At 31.3% G+C, this 20318-nt stretch overlaps 2 protein-coding genes across 2 annotated transcripts; both read right to left on the bottom strand.

Moving 5' to 3' along the window:
* Positions 1-1465: 1465 nt before the first annotated feature.
* On the bottom strand, positions 1466-9494 carry LOC115991085 (probable F-box protein At4g22030). The gene is made up of 2 exons (XM_031114831.1): positions 9379-9494; positions 1466-2744 (listed from the first exon to the last, which is right to left on the bottom strand). Exons 1-2 carry the CDS (start codon positions 9492-9494, stop codon positions 1466-1468), a joined length of 1395 nt encoding a protein of 464 aa, XP_030970691.1.
* A 4992-nt stretch (positions 9495-14486) lies between these two features.
* On the bottom strand, positions 14487-15896 carry LOC115991083 (probable F-box protein At4g22030). Its single transcript, XM_031114830.1, has one exon. The coding sequence runs from the start codon at positions 15894-15896 to the stop codon at positions 14487-14489; it is 1410 nt and encodes a 469-aa protein (XP_030970690.1).
* Between the last annotated feature and the right edge of the window lie 4422 nt (positions 15897-20318).

The raw sequence follows: 20318 nt of genomic DNA, 5'->3' as shown, positions 1-20318 counted from the left end.
TGTATAAGTTTACAAAATTACCCTTAAATAAATTTATCAGATTTAAAAAAAAAAGAGTTATTCTTAATGAGGCAACTAAAAAGGTGCCCCAATTAGATTGATTTTTTTAAATATTTGTTAGTTTTCTTTTCAAATAGTTTTGAAAATAAAGTAAGGATATAATAGGAATACTAGTAAGTTAATGGCCTTTATTTTAGAAACAAGACAATATTTTGGGACATCCCAAAATGAAATAGAGGATAAACAAATTAAGACGGAGGGAGTAATTTTTTTTTTTGGGCCTGGGGGCCTCGAGCCCCCACCTAGGTCCATCCCTGGTTTTGAATGTCACAAAACTATTTGCCTCTCCATATATCCCCTCTCAGTTGTTATGAATTCATGAGGCAAAATGACTAAGACATTAATTATAAGTGGGAAATGCTAACGAGTGCCTTTAGGGAATTGGTTAACAATTCATTTTAAGAAAGTTTTGACATCACTTTTATGAAGAATGAAAAAACTGTCAAAACATTAATTGTTTTTTTTTTCTCATGAAAATTTTCTTTAACTGAATTGTTAACTAATGCCCTAAGGGCACTCGTTAATATGACCCATCATAAGTTTTTGATCCAACTAATATATGGAAAATTATTAAATACTCCAGGAGTACCATAAATGCGTACTCCCTCATCTCATATGAATTGTGAGTTTCATCATAAATTTAATTAATGAGACCCATAGTTATGTGAAAGGAGAAAGTACGAATTTATGATCTTTATAAAATACTCAATAATTACCTATGAAAAGGTTTTCATTGAATTTTTGGTTTTATTCACTCTATGGCCTAAGATGCAAAAAAGGAAAGTGGCGGTGGTGACCGGAAGTTTCTGTTGAATTAACCATCTCCAATTTCGTGACCAAATCCAACTATTCAACATAATAAACAATAAACTAAGACATTTCAAATAATCAAAGTCCGTGCAATTTTTTGACCACCTGTCTTGAATAGTCTACTAAATATTCAACTAATCTACATAGAATTACTTCTTCAACAACATATTTTTGATCTCTCTTGTGGTACTGTCGTAAAGTTATTTGTTTGTGCAACTTCGATTTTCAACACCTTGTAATAGGAAATTCAAGTTATTATATGCAAGAAACCAAAAAAAATTCTTTTACAAAATCTTTTTGCACAAGTAGCGAATATAAAATTTTAGAATTAGCATTTTTTTCAATGTTACAACATTGTACAAAGAGTTAAATAAGTTATAAACAATTGACAAATCAAAGAATTCAATTAAGTGATCGAGAAACTAAGAAATACATGCATTTTATTTTACAAACTCTTTTTGCACAAGTAGCTGATATATATAAAATTGGAGAATTAACATTTTTTTCTATGTTAGAAGATTGTACAATGAATTAATCAAGTTATTATATAAACAATTATCAGATTAAAGAATTTGATTAATTACAAAATCCAGAACTAGAAAAGCTTGCTTGCAAATTCGTCTACACGGGAAGAAGCTGACTTTGTAGCAAGTTCTCTGAGTTGTGATAAGCTTCTTCCAAGTTTCATAGCCACCTTCATTTGAAACAGTTCCCCATTTTCTCTTTTCTCCAAATCTTTTTCCTCTAGTGTGGCTTCAATTGATTCTTGCAATAGCTGGAAAAAGCCACCACAGTTTCTGTACATCTCAATCACCATCCCAACTTGTACACCATGCTCAAAAGCATTAACTGTGCTAGCTAAAGCCCCAGCAGCCACTGCTACTATTGGTGCCCATGATCCATTACCAATAAAAGCTGAGCCAAAGGCTGCTATGCCAGTGAGTAATGGACCAGAGATAGCTAAAGTCTTGTTGATTTTCAACGCCAAGTTGCCAAGTCTTACGTAGTCCTCTATGTCATTTCTCTCCACCACCTTAATGATCTCTCGCATTTCAATTTCAAGTTCCTCACTCCATCCATTGTTACATTGTTTTCCTTCATGTGAAAAGTTTTTCTTTTGTAGTACTTGATTTTTAGGCCACCAAACAGCTGGCTCAAACTTTGCCGGGAATTTTTCAAGCATTGCACCAAGCAAGGGAAGTGGGTAAGCTTTGTCAAGAGCCAAAACCTTTTCCATCACCTCCTTCACATCTTCTTGAGTTGGAGTTCCAATGGCAAGCATGGTTTGGATTTGGCTTTGTAGCTGCTTGAACAATCTTGTAGCATTGCGTTGCTCCTCGGCAAGTTGTGAAGGTTGAATTTTGTTCATTATAAGCAACATTCCCGTGGCTGCGGAATACAAAAGAGTAGACGATAATTTCAAAGCCAAAAGAGGCATTCCAATGCCACCAGTTGCAGCAACACCAGCCATTGTTGCAGCTGTGAGAATTATCATGTTGATGGAGTTTAGAAGAAGGGTGTTCCAGTTGTCACGTTGCTCTCCAAGGTTGGCGTGCATCTCTACTCTATCAGCTACGGCCTCTAAGATGGCATAGAGTTGAATGGTAACATTAGTACTAGAGCTGTGTGATCTATCATCGATGACATTCAACTTTTCTACTGGGGTTGTGTTTATGAACCCGTCTCTTATATTCAGTTCCTCACCTAGATTTCTCTTTGGTATTTTTGGAACTGAGAAAGAGAGTTTTGGAAGTCTTGGGACTTGAATAGCAGCATGGATTTTCCTTGAACAACAAGAAGAAGAAGACGCAGAAGGTAAAAGGAGAGCTGAAGCCATTTGATTGAGAGGTTTTTTCTCTTTGGTAATTGTGTATCTGTGTTGCAGAAAGAATATTTTTGGATCTTGTGTATTTGTGTTGTAGAAAGAAAAGGTTTTGAATGAAGATTGAGAGGCATATTGGGTCTTATTTATAGTGTTGGAAACAGAACTATAACACTAGGTCATATACGGGAGAATGTTGAATTTGAATGGTTTTGACTGGCTTGACCCAGCCTGTTAGCTGACCATTTCATTTTATGTTTTTTTGGGGGTTAATTCCATTGGCTGACCCATTCTGTATTCATAATTTTCTAAGTTCAAAATTTTTGAGTCATTGTCTTGGCTCCCTCATGTACACGACGTAGCTATTGGCCTATTTGTATTATTACTACAAACTGATTGCTTTGTTTATATTTCATGTCATGCAGTTGCAAATAGACAGTAAGTGGTCAACATCTCCAAAAGCATGTGCTACGGCTTTTTCATACACACACCAAGTCGAAAATCTTAGAATATCATAACTTTTGGGTAAGAATTTTTGTCATAACTTTGAGTTGTTGGACAATAAATAAGAGAGAATAATTATCGGATCTATGTTCAAGTGATCATTTACAATTTACAATTGATGACACCGAGTCAAAAATCTTAGTATCGTAACTTTTGCGTTATAATTTTTGTCATAACTTTGAAGTGTTCGACTATAAATAATAGAAAAAAAGTGATGGGTTTATGTTAAAGTGATCATTTACACTTACATGTAATGTGTATTAATAGACACTAGTATGTAGCCCCGTGTTATCGCACGGGAATGGATATATTATTAATCATGAGTTTATTCATGTTTAAAAGGCTCAGTTATGTCTAAATTCATATTATTAACCAGAAAATTTCATTAACAAAACTTAGCAGTATATATATTTTATATAGAAAGATGAACCTTGGTGACAATGTTTATCCAAAAGATCCATTCACGCTTTTGAATCTTCAATCTCTATTGGTGATTGAAATTTTCGCAGCTTAAAAAATTTAAAATTAAAAAAAAAAACTCCTCAGAATTGTACTCATTTTGTAGTTTTACGATGGGTCATTTTGTAACATGATGGACATTTGTGTGAAGAAAAAACCTCTAAAGTTCCATGGCTGATAAAAGAAATTCTCTCCAATCTCTTTTTATAGAGAGAGGGGTTTGTGCGTGTTTTGATACATCCTTCATAGTTGTATTATCACGAAGCAGGTTCAATGGATTTAGATTGGTACTACCGATTCTCAAAGCATGAGTGTTTAATGTATTGTTAATTTCATCTCATTGGCTTCTGCACATGATAGCAAAATTAAAAATAATTAGATTGTACACGTGTATAGTAAAATTGGACTCTAATTTCAGATTCTAATCGAACAATTGGAATGATAATATATGATAGTAACAACAATAGGAAAATTCAAATAAAATTTCGAATTGAATTGTAACAATCTGAATAAGAAATTCTAGTAGAAAGATAGGGTGGAGTGATCCACTCCAAGAAGGCAACCAAACTTGCGTTAATATAAAATAATAAATCTCTCTCCGGAAAATTTACATTGTTCATAACTTTTACCTTCATTGAACATTTTAAAAACATAGTGACTCACATCTGCCATCTAGACATCTACAGCCGGATCCTCTCCAATTCGCATGAGATTTCATTGAACACTAAGTTCCTTTGCAGCCTGCAAAAAGTATCATCCATCGGTCCACAGCAGTGCTTTCTTCATTGTTATAAGTGCCAAACCTGAAAAAAAAGCCAAATATAAGGATAGTGAATTTTAGGCATAATGTGCATCTAATCACATATTAGCAATTTATAACAAATGTAAAGATACAAACTTTGTAAGTGAATAGTAAACAAAACTCAGTGTCAGAACTAAGACGAAAGCACTTTAATCCGAAACTCAGTGCAAATGTAAAGATGCAAACTTTGTAAGCAATTTATAACAAAGATGCAAACTCTGACTTTGCTATCTTTTGGAAATTATGCAATGTACCAAAACCAAGTTTTTATTACCGATATTAATCTCTTTGGTTTTCACGTTTGACTACAAAATCAAGAAAAAACCTTAATTAGCACAGTAACTCACTTGACCCGATACATAAAAGTGGTTTTAATGAGAATGAGCCCACATACATTTAACCACATGATGCAAAATTCAACTTCAATTTCAAATTCTAGACACATGGCACAAAATTAGAGTTCTAATTTGGAATTCAATTTCACACTCTCTTTTCTTCACCTATTATTTTATATATAGATTACCTTATTATTATTATTATATATGTATGTGTTTTATTTGGCTTTTGATATCGGATTTTGAGGATCTTGGCATAATTAATTGAAGTTAAAAGCTCAAATTAAGCAAATGGATTTCCTGTGACACATAGCTAGGAAAATGGAGTCTATTCCTAATTTGAAGAAAAACAAGTAATATATGGAGTTAAGGTACTCGTAGAGGGTGGCGTTGCACGAAAAGGCTTTTGAAAATACTCTCACACAAGATTAACTGTGATCGAAAACTATTACGTACTTAAAGAAAGATCTAAAAAAATAAAATAAAAATAATAGGAACCAAGAAAATATAAAGAAAAATAGACACAATCAAAAACATGAAAATAACACTCTGGGTTTACGCTGCTTGGCTTTAAAGCCTATGTCCAAGGATAACTATAAAGAGAAAATTGCACTAACAAATATGGAGATTAAGGGTGCATTTGTTTCAATGAAAAATATTTTTCAACTATAAAATATTTTCAGCTGAAAACATTTTCAGAAAACAATTTGTTTTTGGGTATTTTATTACATTCCTAAAAATGCTTTGGAAAACATTTAAAGGCATTTAGTTTGTATAGGTAAAAAAATCCTAAAAATAATATAATCTCACAATGCGCAAATCAACAATAAAATTTAACATGGCATAATCTCACAAAATCTGAACCAATTTGAAAATATTACAAGCAAGATACAATAGAAGTTCAAGATCTAGGAGATTAAACTTTTGAAAAAATTTTAGAAAAAATTGAAAAAACATAGATTCAGGCATAGGTGTTCTAGATCTAATAAATCTTGGACGGTGGGGAGGAGAATAGAGTCATCTCTATCCTACATATATAAAATATTTTTTTAGAAAAATATTTAACATAAAAATACGGTGGGGAGGAGAATAGAGTCATCTCTATCCTACATATATAAAATATTTTTTCCGAAAAATATTTAACATAAAAATAAAACAGGTTAAAAGTAGCATATATTGTCACTTTCTTAAAATCCAAACCCCAAATACACCCAAAACATTTTGTTCAATAGAAATTTAATTTTCTCTAGTTTGCGATACTCTCACAAGAAAACAAATAACCAAGGTCACAACATTATAATTTATATATAACACTAAATGATGTTATTTTGTTGAAACTTAATAGCTATATCTATCATGAAGAAAGAAATATTTTTTAAAAAAAAAAAAAAAAAAAAAAAAAAAAAAAATAAAAAATAAAATAAAATTTTGGTAGACCAAAAAAAAAAAAAAATCTCAAACTTTAGGGAACACAATGAAAATAACGCTAGACTTTAAGGTCAAAAATTTAATTTGGTGTTTTGATTTAAATCGGGATCTACCTCTCCTACTAGACTTTTACAGCTCGTTTGGTAATATTGTTTGTATTTTTTGGAAATATGTGTAGGTGAAAAAGTATATGGAAATACGTGTAATATTGTTTTAATACTAAAAACTATTGATCAAAATACACTACCAAACAACCCTTTAATTATTGGACTTGCCCCCTAACTCTCAAAAACTCACTGTGTCTTCTGTCTCACTTTTTCTGCTCTACTCTATATTTCACCAATAAAAACTTGCCACGTGTTAACATAATTAATTAAATACTATCATTATTGGCTTATTAGTATTACCATTATTAATTAATTATAATATTTAATTAATTATGTTAACACGTGGAAGTTTTTATTGGTGGAGTATAGAGTGGAACATGAAAAGTGGGACAGAAGATTTGAATTTATTGTTTAAGTATTGTACATAAAACTTAAATCTCATCATTTCTATACAAAGTGTAGTAATCAAATGATCATAAGTATTAGGTGGTGAGTTTAATAAAAAAAAAAAAGTTTCATCCTCACTAATCTAAACTTTACAAATTATCAAATCAACTAGTATTTTTTTTATAATCATTTATATGCTCAAATGTAGAAATACCTTCGGTACTGGAAACAAAATATTTTTTTTCCTACGAATAAAGTAAGTTCTCCACACTTTTGGTCATGTACTCGTCCTTCAATTTTTTCCTCAACTCCTTAACCTTCTTCTCCCTCATAAAAATTTTCTTTTTTATACTTCTTGGCCAAACACAAAATGATGGTGATGCATTTCTCTATTCTTCCAATCTTTATTTGAACTCTTTTAGGTTTGTTGCTTTCCAAAGCAATATACTCTTGTAGGATCATAATATCCATAACATCTCATTATCACGTACATGTTGAAGTTGTTTCCAATCTTTATTTGAAATCTTTTAGGTTTGTTGCTTTCCAAAGCAATATACTCTTGTTGGATCATGATATCTATAACATCTCATTATCACATGTTGAGCTGTTTTTTCTATCAATTTCCTCTACATTAAATTTGGCATTAAAGAGTGTGATCATTACTAGATACCGAAAGTTTTGATGAGGATTCATCTAATATCTTTCTCTCTAATACTCGAACCCATGAACGAATCAATAAATTCTTCAAATAGAACAATTCCAAATCCATAGGTATCGAATTTGGCTTTAATACTAGTTTTATGTAAGAGATATGGCTTTTGGAAGCATTCCCATACAACATTGATAATTAAAACTATTATAGATTTGAGGAAGATCTCACAAACAAATAATAAAAATAAAGAAAATAGCTAGAGAGTAGAAAGCAAAATGGACACAACCACACACGAGAAGATAATCAAAGATTTACAAGGTTCAACTTTAGGTCTATGTCCACAACAATGAAATACAAGTGAAAATTCTCACTCACAAATAGGAAAAAAAAATGTGAAAATTACACAAGTAGTATAGAAGTATTTTCATAAAATCCAAATATTGAATATACAAAAAAAATTAAATTAAATTAAATCTCACGAATGATAAAGAATAGAGAAATTTTATTTCTAGAGTGGCGGCAGTCTCACATGAGGCAAATATAAACCATGGGGAGGCAACATTATCCATATGTTTAACTTTAATGGTCGGCAAGCAATCCTTTTTGGGATGAAGAACTCCAAAACCGGAAAGAATATGGGAGCTTCCAGTTTCAATTTTTAAGGATAGGAGAGACTAGAGAGCTTCTATTGGGAACAAAATATATGTCGGCTAAGAAAGGACAATACCTAACCGCATAAAACAAAGACCATAATATTTCTCTCTCATATAAGAACAAAGGATTATTTTTATTTTATCATTAAAAGTGGGGTAGTAGAATCCCAAATGGAGCTATTCATATGCAATTTGTGCAATCATTCAAGCCACAACAGCTGGGATGCGCGTAGAAAGTATTGACTTTATATATTAGTGAGTACTTTTTTTTTTTTTTTTTTTACTATTTAGTTACTGGGTTGTAGTTGTACTTACCTAATGGAAATGACTAACGTGATATTCTATGCAACACCTAAAAGAAGGGGAAGTTCTCAGGAAGTTGTTGCTCCCCATATTGCTACATTTTTTGATATCCTCGTAACACTTTTCAAAACTGCTCGACCATATATTTGCATTATCATATGATGCGGTGTATATATATATATATATATATATATATGTATTCCACACCCCCCCCCCCCCCCCCCATTTTGGGTTGTGGGGCTGTAGGGGTACTTTTAGGGTTTATTTCCTGTTCTAAAATTTGGTGGTTATTAGTAAGTTTGACCTTATTCTCAAAAAAAAAGTTTGACCTTCTATAGATTCTGATAGTTTATTTGTTAAACGTACCAAGACAAAAAAGAAAAAGAAAAAAGAAAGGCTTAATTTTTATTAATAAAAAAAGAAGATGAAGAAGAAGAAACTAGATTTGTAACTTATTTGATAAAATATGAGATAAAAAGCAAAATGTTGGGAAAATTACACTTTACCCCCTTAAACTCTACCTTAAATTACATTTTGCACCATAAACTTTTGAATTCACATTTTGCACCATAAATTATAATATTTGTTACACTTTGCACTCTAACATTAAGTTTGATGTTAACTTGGATGAAAATTCAAAGTTTAGGATGCAAAGTGTAATAAGAAATATAGTTTAAGATGATAAAGTGTAATTTTTATTTTATTTTGACATTAGAATACAAAGTGTAACAAATGTATCTTTTAAAGTTTATGATGCAAAGTATAATTAAAGATATATAGTTGATAAAGTGTAATTTCTCCCAAAATGTTTCAAGGAACATATGAAGTTCATGGCTTTTTGCCCCTTTATCTTTCCCCGTCCCCTATTGGTTCTTGCAGACTAGCTTCAGATTAATTAGGTGAGTATTGGATGAATAATTTAGCTATTTGTGGAATTGATTCACTAGATTGAGTAACCGACAACCTCAAATTACTATATATGTGGGAATTGGATTCAATTCCAGTAAGTACTATATGGCATGGCACACATGCATTTGGTTCTTTTAAGAGACCTGCCTGAAGATCAATCCCTCAAGTAGGGTTTCAGTATTTGGGCATGCATGTATTCTGAAGAATAGCCTATCATCATAAAACCCAGTTGTGACTTTTGAGGTAGATGACTCCCAACCCATTGGCTGACTATTTTTTTTTCCTTTCTTTCTCTTTGGCTTAGGTCCATTGGCTGACCCATTCCTTAATTCATAACATTCAAATTCAAAATCTTCCTCCCTTGTCTTGGGTCTCTCATGCGACGTAGTAAAACTTGTAAGCTATTAATTACTAAAACCCTTGGTTGCTTAACTACTATTACGTATAATACAATCTGGCTCTACTGAGCCTACTATAAGGGGTCAACATTGATAGGTCAAAAACGAATTGACCCCTTGTGATAGATTAATTGATTAATTAGCCAAGTTTATTAATTAATCAAATTAAAATGTAAACGCATGGTAGCATAAACAAATCACCAATAAACTAAGTATGCAGCGGAAAATAAATTGATATGGTGATTTGTTTACGAATGGGAAAAACGTACAAGGCAAAAACCTCGCCGGGTGATTTTAAGGTCACCACTCCCGAAATTCCACTATTATCACAACAAGTGGTTACAAATAGAAGAATCTCAGTACCTTATACCAACCTACAGTTGAACCCTTACCCTAATACCCAATTGGACTTGTTCTATAATGACAATTTTTCCTTTTGATGCATGGCTCCCAGTACGTGACTAACCAATTGCGCGGATCCCAGTACGCGACTTCAATCACCAACTAGAGAAGGTTGTTGGCTGCAAAGATCTTCAGTTCATCCCAATGATAAAGATTAAGAAGATACTTGGTCATAAAACCCTACGGTGTACAAACACAACAACTTCTTCACAAAAATGATAAACTAGGGCAAAACTGTGTCTTCGGTCACAAATTGCTTGAACAAACTTTGCTCAATACTTGTGCAACTTATGTTCTCTTTGACGACCCTTAAAATAATCATTTTATATGTCTAGAGTTGTGAGAAAAGAAAACCCAAACACATAATCATGGATTAGAGTCTAAACAGAACTGAAATTCTGTTTTTCATAAATCTCGACAGATACCCTATCTGTTGAGCTACTGTCGAGCCACGGGGCTGAACAGCTTTTCAAGCTCGATAGATGGCTAACTGTCGAGCTTTAATAACAGACACTTTTCAGCTTGAATCTTGGACAGACTTGCATGACTTAATCTTGAAATAAAGTTTCTTGAAGTATTAAACACATCATAGATCTATCCAAATACAAGTAAAGTGCATTTTGTCAAAGGATTAGCTAATTACATAAAATAGTGACATATATTCATAACAAGTGAATCATATATGTCCTAACAAACGTCTCCAAGTCGAAAGCATGTCTTACTACTATATAGTATTACGACTTTTTCATACTACATTTCCACTCAGCCAAATCATAGATTACTTGCATTCCAAATATCATAGATAATACCCTTCGCCTTCAGATTAATTTCTTGCCGAGTATTGATGATTTCATGGGAACTGCCATTGACTAGAACATTACTTTTAATTGAATTTAATCAGTTAAGAGTTATGTCCCCATCTCTAATGGAGACTGGTTTGATCCAAGTTTTATAAATGTTTTTTGCTAAGTCCTAGTTTTATAATTCTTGACATGGTCTTTCCTTGCATAAGTATATTTATTATGGTCACAATAGAAAAATTTGTGAAAGGACTCTTAACGTTTGTGTTTCTGCCATATTTTAGAACTTAGAAGTCCACAACACCTTATCTAGACTTGAAAAACAGGACATATCGTAGGATTTGGGTTCAATCCAATTAAATTCAGATAAAAAATGGAACGTCCTGAATGGATGGTAAAACCTATGACTCCAATATGAACTTTTGGAAGATCGGGTCAACTTAATATGACCCATATTTTTTTACATGCAATTTTTTTTTTTGGATATATATTATCTTTTATCTTCTTTTCAATACAAATAAGAGAACAAAAAAAATAAAATATTCATAAATAAAAGTTAAATAATACATAAATTCTTAAATTTAAACCGTCTAAAGTTCACTAAATTGAAGCCTTCAAGCCTTGACCTCGTTAAGAAATAATCTATGAATATTTGTGAGAAGAAAACAACTTAGAAAGAAAGTAAATAAATAAAAGCAAAATGTGAATGTTACACTAAGTTAGAAGGCCAAAGAATGGTAAAAAGAAATGATAAAAAATTTATCTTTGAAAAAAAAAAGATTCAACTTGTGTGACTAGTAGGTTGATTGATCAAGTCAACATTTTAATGGGTTGGGTTCAAGTCAACACTTTTTTTCATAAATTCAAAAAAATCCCTACCTATTCCAATATTTTTTCTTTTAGATTTGGACATGTAATTAGGTTGGTACCTCATAGTATTTCCCTCAAAAAATCATTTCCCTTGGGCCTGACTCCTACACTATATTTTTAGTTTTACGTAACTTGTTTAACAAGTCATATAACTTATTTAAATGATAGATGTAGATGTTTTTATAGTCACCACATAATAACTTTGAAAAAAGTTGACGTGTTGGTATTATTTTCATGACATCATCAATGACACTATTTGAAAATTTAAATGACACTAAAATGAAGTAATATGTAAATAGTTATGAAAAAAATATCATGAAAATTGGTATGCGCGTAGTACGTAGAAAGTGGAAATTGTACTAACTAGTTTCTTTTGATTTTTCTGCTTCAACCAAAATGGGCTTTCAAAAAAGACTTGGAAAGGTATAATGATTTGAGGGCCATCTTACAAACTACAAATAGGTTGGGTTTGACTTTCAAATGTCTCGCCAACGGCCAAACCCATTCAACAAAGTCCACTGCAACTCAATCCTCAAAGCCCAAACCCCAACCCTATTTTATTAAGCACTAGAATTGGTAAAAGAGTTCTACCAAAAAAAAAAAAAAAAAAAGTAACAATTGTTTTTAAAACATTTGTTAATAAACCATTTTAAGAAATGGACAAAATTTAGTTACAAAATTAGTTGTAGTTTAAGGTTACAAACTCACTCAATAAAATATATATATTAGTACATATTTTGAAAATTTAACAGTTGAATTACATGTTCTCTACGTTCGTAATACACATGTCAAATTTTGTGTAAATAAGATACTATTTACTATATGATCAATAAGCTTATATTTTATGCATAATTTTAAATTACAAAAACTTGCAATTTTATAAATTTATTGATGACATAGCTAGTGATTTTTAATTTTTTTGAAACTTTGCAAGCATAGAGAATATAAGAAGAAGATATAATCCAATGGTGGATTTGTCATAATTCACCTCCGCTACAATCAATTTTGTAGTTAAATTTTGTCTTTAAGAAAGTTTTGATAACATTTTAATGAAAACTAGCCTCATCACACATGCTTCGCACATGCGATGAGGCTTTTTTATTTTATTTTTTAATAGTGTTATAATTTTTCATTCATTTCAATTTGAGGTTTACATGTTTTCTTATTATATTACGCATTTAGAACTACTAATACAACTAGGAGTGTCATGAGGCTAACTTCAAAAAATGAACAAATATTACACGTTTATTTTGTAGCATAAAAAAAAAAAACTTGTGTTTTTATTTTATATATATAATTTTTATTTTGAGAATATAATTTATAAGTGAATAAAGTAATTTGAAAATCAACGAAAGTGACTATTTTTTTTAGGCAATGTTTTAGTGAGATTTAGAATTGTATTTCTACCGGATTGTCCTTTAGTTTTGTCTCTACTTAAATATAGGGGTGTAGGAGCATTTTTGAACAAAAAAAAATGAGGATCCCAAATAGGGGAAGCCCCCTTAAATAGTAATATAGATATAAATATATAGAACTGTAAAAAAAAATTCATTTTTTTAATTATAAAATATTTCTAAAAACCAATATCCTTAATGTTAGAATTATGTAATAAAATGATTAAATTTACCATATCTTAATATCTTAAGTTTTTGGAACAATTAATAATTTAACACGGTATCAGACTAAATGAGAAGTTTTAGTTCACATGTGAAAGTATTAAATTAAATGATGTGATTAAATGATTAAATTTACCATTTTTTAATAGCTTAAACTTTTATGACAATCGGTAATTTAACACTTAAAACAACATCGGTTAACTTTTTCTTAGTAAAAAACCAACCAGAAAAACAAGAATATATTTAGTCAAAAAACAAAAGGAAAATTATATTTAGTCAAAAAACAAAAGGCATTAATTATATAAGTTTTTGATCTAACCCTTATATGGAAAATTATTGAATATTCCGGGAGTACTATAAATGCGTACATCCTTCTCTCACATGAATTGTAAGTCCCACCATAAATTTAATTAGTGGAACTCACAGTTATGTGAGAGGGGAGAGTAAACATTTACAGTATTCCGGGAGTACTTAATAATTACCCCCATATATAGGTTTTCATTGAATTTTTGGTTTTATTCACTCTATGGCCTGAGATGCAAAAAAGGAAAGTGGCAGTGGTGACCGGAAGTTTCAGTTGAACCATCTCCAATTTCGTGACCAAATCCAACTATTCAAACATAATAAACAATAAACTAAGACATTTCAAATAATCTAAGCCCGTGCAATTTTTTGGCCACCTGTCTTGAATAGTCTACTAAATATTCAACTAATCTACATAGAATTACTTCTTCAACAACATATTTTGAACTCTCTTGTGGTACTGTCGTAAAGTTATTTGTTTGTTCAACTTCGATTTTCAACACCTTGTAATAGGAAATTCAAGTTATTATATGCAAAAAACCAAAAAAAATTCTTATACAAAATCTTTTTGCACAAGTAGCGAATATAAAATTTTAGAATTAGCATTTTTTTCAATGTTAGAACATTGTACAAAGAGTTAAATAAGTTATAAACAATTGACAAATCAAAGAATTCAATTAAGTGATCGAGAAACTAAGAAATACATGCATTTTATTTTACAAACTCTTTTTGCACAAGTAGCTGATATATATGAAATTGGAGAATTAACATTTTTTTCTATGTTAGAAGATTGTACAATGAATTAATCAAGTTATTATATAAACAATTATCAGATTAAAGAATTTGATTAATTACAAAATCCAGAACTAGAAAAGCTTGCTTGCAAATTCGTCTACACGGGAAGAAGCTGACTTTGTAGCAAGTTCTCTGAGTTGTGATAAGCTTCTTCCAAGTTTCATAGCCACCTTCATTTGAAACAGTTCCCCATTTTCTCTTTTCTCCAAATCTTTTTCCTCTAGTGTGGCTTCAATTGATTCTTGCAATAGCTGGAAAAAGCCACCACAGTTTCTGTACATCTCAATCACCATCCCAACTTGTACACCATGCTCAAAAGCATTAACTGTGCTAGCTAAAGCCCCAGCAGCCACTGCTACTATTGGTGCCCATGATCCATTACCAATAAAAGCTGAGCCAAAGGCTGCTATGCCAGTGAGTAATGGACCAGAGATAGCTAAAGTCTTGTTGATTTTCAACGCCAAGTTGCCAAGTCTTACGTAGTCCTCTATGTCTTTTCTCTCCACCACCTTAATGATCTCTCGCATTTCAATTTCAAGTTCCTCACTCCATCCATTGTTACATTGTTTTCCTTCATGTGAAATTTTTTTCTTTTGTAGTACTTGATTTTTAGGCCACCAAACAGCTGGCTCAAACTTTGCCGGGAATTTTTCAAGCATTGCACCAAGCAAGGGAAGTGGGTAAGCTTTGTCAAGAGCCAAAACCTTTTCCATCATCTCCTTCACATCTTCTTGAGTTGGAGTTCCAATGGCAAGCATGGTTTGGATTTGGCTTTGTAGCTGCTTGAACAATCTTGTAGCATTGCGTTGCTCCTCGGCAAGTTGTGAAGGTTGAATTTTGTTCATTATAAGCAACATTCCCGTGGCTGCGGAATACAAAAGAGTAGACGATAATTTCAAAGCCAAAAGAGGCATTCCAATGCCACAAGTTGCAGCAACACCAGCCATTGTTGCAGCTGTGAGAATTATCATGTTGATGGAGTTTAGAAGAAGGGTGTTCCAGTTGTCACGTTGCTCTCCAAGGTTGGCGTGCATCTCTACTCTATCAGCTACGGCCTCTAAGATGGCATAGAGTTGACTGGTAACATTAGTACCAGAGCTGTGTGATCTATCATCGATGACATTCAACTTTTCTACTGGGGTTGTGTTTATGAACCCGTCTCTTATATTCAGTTCCTCACCTAGATTTCTCTTTGGAATTTTTGGAACTGAGAAAGAGAGTTTTGGAAGTCTTGGGACTTGAATAGCAGCATGGATTTTCCTTGAACAACAAGAAGCAGAAGATGCAGAAGGTAAAAGGAGAGCTGAAGCCATTTGATTGAGAGGTTTTTCCTCTTTGGTTATTGTGTATTTGTGTTGCAGAAAGAATATTTTTGGATCTTGTGTATTTGTGTTGTAGAAAGAAAAGGTTTTGAATGAAGATTGAGAGGCATATTGGGTCTTATTTATAGTGTTGGAAACAGAACTATAACACTCGGTCATAACGGGAAAATGTTGAATTTTAATGGTTTTGACTGGCTTGACCCAGCCTGTTAGCTGACCATTTCATTTTATGTTTTTTTGGGGGGTTAATTCCATTGGCTGACCCATTCTGTATTCATAATTTTCTAAGTTCAGAATTTTTGGGTCATTGTCTTGGCTCCCTCTTGCACACGACGTAGCTATCGGCCTATTTGTATTATTACTACAAACTGATTGCTTTCTTTTATATTTCATGTCATGCAGTTGCAAATAGACATCTCTAAGAGGTCAACATCTCCAAAAGCATGTGCTACGGCTTTTTCATACACACACCAAGTCGAAAATCTTAAAGTATCATAACTTTTGTGTAATAATTTTTGTAGTTAAAGTGATCATTTACAATTTATAGTTGATGACACCAAGTCAAAAATCTTAGAATCGTAACTTTTGTGTTATAATTTTTGTCATAACTTTGAATTGCTCCACTGTAAATAATAGAGAAAAAGTAATGGATTTATGTTAAAGTAATCATTTACAACTTACATGCAGTGTGTAATAGACATTGCCCAAATTATTATATATGTCTTTTATTTGGTTTTTGATATCATATCGGATTTTGAGGATCTTGGCATAATTAATTGAAGTTAAAAGCTCAAATTAAGCAGATGGGTATCCTGTGACACACAGCTAGGAAAATGGAGTCTATTCCTATTTTGAAGAAAAACAAGTAATATATGGAGTTAAGGTACTCGTAGAGGGTGGCGTTGCACGATTAAGGCTTTTGAAAATACTCTCACACAAGATTAACTGTAAAAACTATTATGTACTTGAAGAAAGATCTAAAAATAATAATAGGAACCAAGAAAATATAAAGAAAAACAGACACAATCAAAAACAAGAAAATAACACTATGGGTTTACGCTGCTTGGCTTTAAAGCCTATGTCCAAGGATAACGATATAGAGAAAATTGCACTAACAAATATGGAGATTAAGGGTGCATTTGTTTCAATGAAAAATATTTTTCAACTATAAAATATTTTCAGCTGAAAACATTTTCAGAAAACAATTTGTTTTTGGGTATTTTGTTACATTCTTAAAAATGCTTTGGAAAACATTTTAAGGCATTTAGTTTGTATAGGTAAAAAAAATCCTAAAAATAATATTTATACATATAATCTCGCAATGCACAAATCAACAACAAAATTTAACATGGGATAATCTCCCAAAATCTGAACCAATTTGAAAATATTACAAGCAAGATACAATAGAAGTTCAAGATCTAGGAGATTAAATTTTTGAAAATTAAAAAAAAAAAACTGAAAAAACATAGATTCAGGCATAGGTGTTCCAGATTTAATAGATCTTGGACGGGGGGAGGAGCATAGAGTCACTCTCTATGCTACATATATAAAATATTTTTTGTGAAAAATGTTTCACATAAAAATAAAACAGGTTAAAAGTAGCATATATTGTCACTTTCTTACAACCCAAACCCCAAATATACCCAAAACATTTTGTTTAAGAGAAATTTAATTTTCTCTAGTTTGCAATATATATGTGGGAATTGGATTCTGTTCCAGTAAGTACTATATGGCATGGCACACATGCATTTGGTTCTTTTAAGAGATCTGCCTGAAGATCAATCCCTCAAGCAGGGTTTCAGTATTTGGGCATGGATGTAGTCTGAAGAATAGTCTATCATCATAAAACCCAGTTGTGACTTTTGAGGTGGATGACTCCCAACCTATTGGCTGACTATATTTTTTTCCTTTCTCTCTCTGTGGCTTAGGTCCATTGGCTAACCCATTCCTTAATTCATAACATTCAAATTCAAAATCTTCCCCCCTTGTCTTGGGTCTCTCATGCGACGTAGTAAAACTTGGAAGCTATTAATTACTAAAACCCTTGGTTGCTTAACTTCTTCTATTACGTATAATGCAATCTGGCTCTACTGAGTCTACTATAAGGGGTCAACATCTCCAAGTCGAAAGCATGTCTTACTGCTATATACGGCTTTTTCATACTATATTTCCACTCAGCCAAATCATAGATTACTTGCATTCTAAATATCATAGATAATACCCTTCGCCTTCAGATTACTTTCTTGCCAAGTATTGATGATTTCATGGGAACTGCCATTGACTAGAACATTACTTTTAATTGAATTTAATCAGTTAAGAGTTATGTCCCCATCTCTATTGGAGACTGGTTTGATCCAAGTTTTATATTTGTTTTTTGCTAAGTCCTAGTTTTATAATTCTTGACATGGTCTTTCCTTGCATAAGTACATTTATTATGGTCACAATATAAAAATTTGTGAAAGGACTCTTAAATTTGTGTTTCTGCCATATTTTAGAACTTAGAAGTCCACAACACCTTATCTAGACTTGAAAAACAGGACATATCGTAGAGTTTGGGTTCAATCCAATTAAATTCAGATAAAAAAATGGAACGACGTCCTAAATGGATGGTAAAACCTATGACTCTAATATGATCTTTTCGAAGATCAGGTCAACTTAATATGATCCTTATTTTTTTTACATGAAAAAAAATAATTGTTTTGATATATTGTCTTTTATTTTCTTTTCAATACAAATAAGAGAACAAAAGAAAAAGAAAAAAAGATATTCATAAATAAAAGTTAAATAATACATAAATTCTTAAGTTTATACTGTCTAAGGTTTACTAAATTGAAGCCTTCAAGCCTCGACCTCATTAAGAAATAATCTATGAATATTTGTGAGAAGAAAAGAACTTAGAAAGAAAGGAAATAAATAAGAGCAAAATGTGAATGTTACACTAAGTTAGAAAGCCAAAAAATGGTAAAAGGAAATGATAAAAAATTTATCTTCGAAAAAAAAGGATTCAACTTATGTGACTAGTGGGTTGACTCCAGCCAACATTTTAATGGGTCGGGTTTAAGTCAACACTTTTTTTCATGGATTCAAAAAAAATCTCTACCTATTCCAATATTTTTTCTTTTAGATTTGGACATGTAATTAAGTTGGTACTTCCTAGTATTTTCATTAGAACTATCTAGGTTTAAATCCTTCCTCTTGAGCCTGGCTCCCACACTATATTTTTAGTTTTACATGACCTGTTTAACAGGTGATATAACTTATTTAAATGATAGATGTAGATGTTTTTATGAGTCACCACATAATGATTTTGAAAGAAGTTGACGTGTTGGTATTATTTTCATGACATTATCAATGACACTATTTGAAATTTTGAATGACACTAAAATTAACATAATATGTAAATAGTTATGAAAAAAATATCATGAAAATTTGTATGCGCGTAGTACGTAGAAAGTGGAAATTGTACTAACTAGTTTAGTAGTTTCTTTTGAATTTTCCGCTTCAACCAAAATGGGCTTTCAAAATAGACTTGGAAAGTTTTCTCTCAAAAAAAAAAAAAAAAAAAAAAAAAAAAAGAGACTTGGAAAGGTATTATGATTTGAGAGCCATCTTACAAACTACAAATAGGTTGAGTTTGACTTTCAAATGTCTCGCCAACGGTCGGCCAAACCCATTCAACAAAGTCCACTGCAACTCAATCCTCAAACCCCAAACTCCAACCCCATTTTATTAAGCACTAGAATTAGTAAAAGAGTTCTACCCAAAAAAAAATAAAAATAATAATAATAATAGTAACAGTGTTTTAAGAAGGTTTGTTAATAGAATTAGTAAAAGAGTTCTACCAAAAAAAAAAAAAAAAAAAATAGTGTTTTTAGAGTATTTTTTTTTTTTTGGTAAATAATTTTTAGAGTATTTGTTAATGAGTAATACTACAGACAAACTATTTTACAATATTTTTACAAATATTGTTAATGAGTAATTCAGTTTTTTTTTTCCTTATAAAAAGTTTCTAAAAATATTTCAAAAACCAATATCCTTAAGGACAAAATTTAATTACAAAATTGGTTATAATCTTAGGCTATAACTTTAATCAATATCTTTTTATTGAAAATGAATTTTGACAAATCCACCATTGGATCACATCTTCTTCTTATATTTTCCATACTTGCAAAATTTCTAGAAAATTATAAATCAATAGCTATATCATCAATAAATTATTTAAATTGTAATTTTTTATAGTTTAAAATTATCTATAAAATATAAGCTTATAGATTATAAAGTAAAGAATATCCAATTGACACAAAATTTAACATGTGTATTAAGAGCGCAAAAAACATTCAATTCAATGGTTAGATTTCCAAAAAATATGTATTAATGTTTATTTTATTAAGTAAGGTTGTAACTTCAGGCTACAACCAATTTTGTAGCTAAACTTTGTCATATCCTTAATGTTAGAATTATGTAATAATATGATTAAATTTACCATCTCTTAATACCTTAAACTTTTGGAACAATCAGTAATTTAATACAGTATTAGAGTGAAAGGAGCTGCAGTCCACATGTGAAGGTGAGTATTAAAAT

This window comes from Quercus lobata, chromosome 5 (genome assembly GCF_001633185.2).
Source record: "Quercus lobata isolate SW786 chromosome 5, ValleyOak3.0 Primary Assembly, whole genome shotgun sequence".
Classification (NCBI taxonomy): Eukaryota; Viridiplantae; Streptophyta; class Magnoliopsida; order Fagales; family Fagaceae; genus Quercus; species Quercus lobata.
This window is presented reverse-complemented; position numbering and strand designations above follow the sequence as displayed.

Coding starts and splice junctions, on each gene's coding strand:
- LOC115991085 (XM_031114831.1), bottom strand. CDS start 9,494: ATGGGTTGGGAGTCATCTACCTCAAAAGTCACAACTGGGTTTTATGAT. Junction 2,745..9,378: donor CTTGAGGGATTGATCTTCAG/GCAGGTCTCTTA, acceptor TCTGCAACACAG/ATACACAATTACCAAAGAGA.
- LOC115991083 (XM_031114830.1), bottom strand. CDS start 15,896: ATGACCGAGTGTTATAGTTCTGTTTCCAACACTATAAATAAGACCCAA.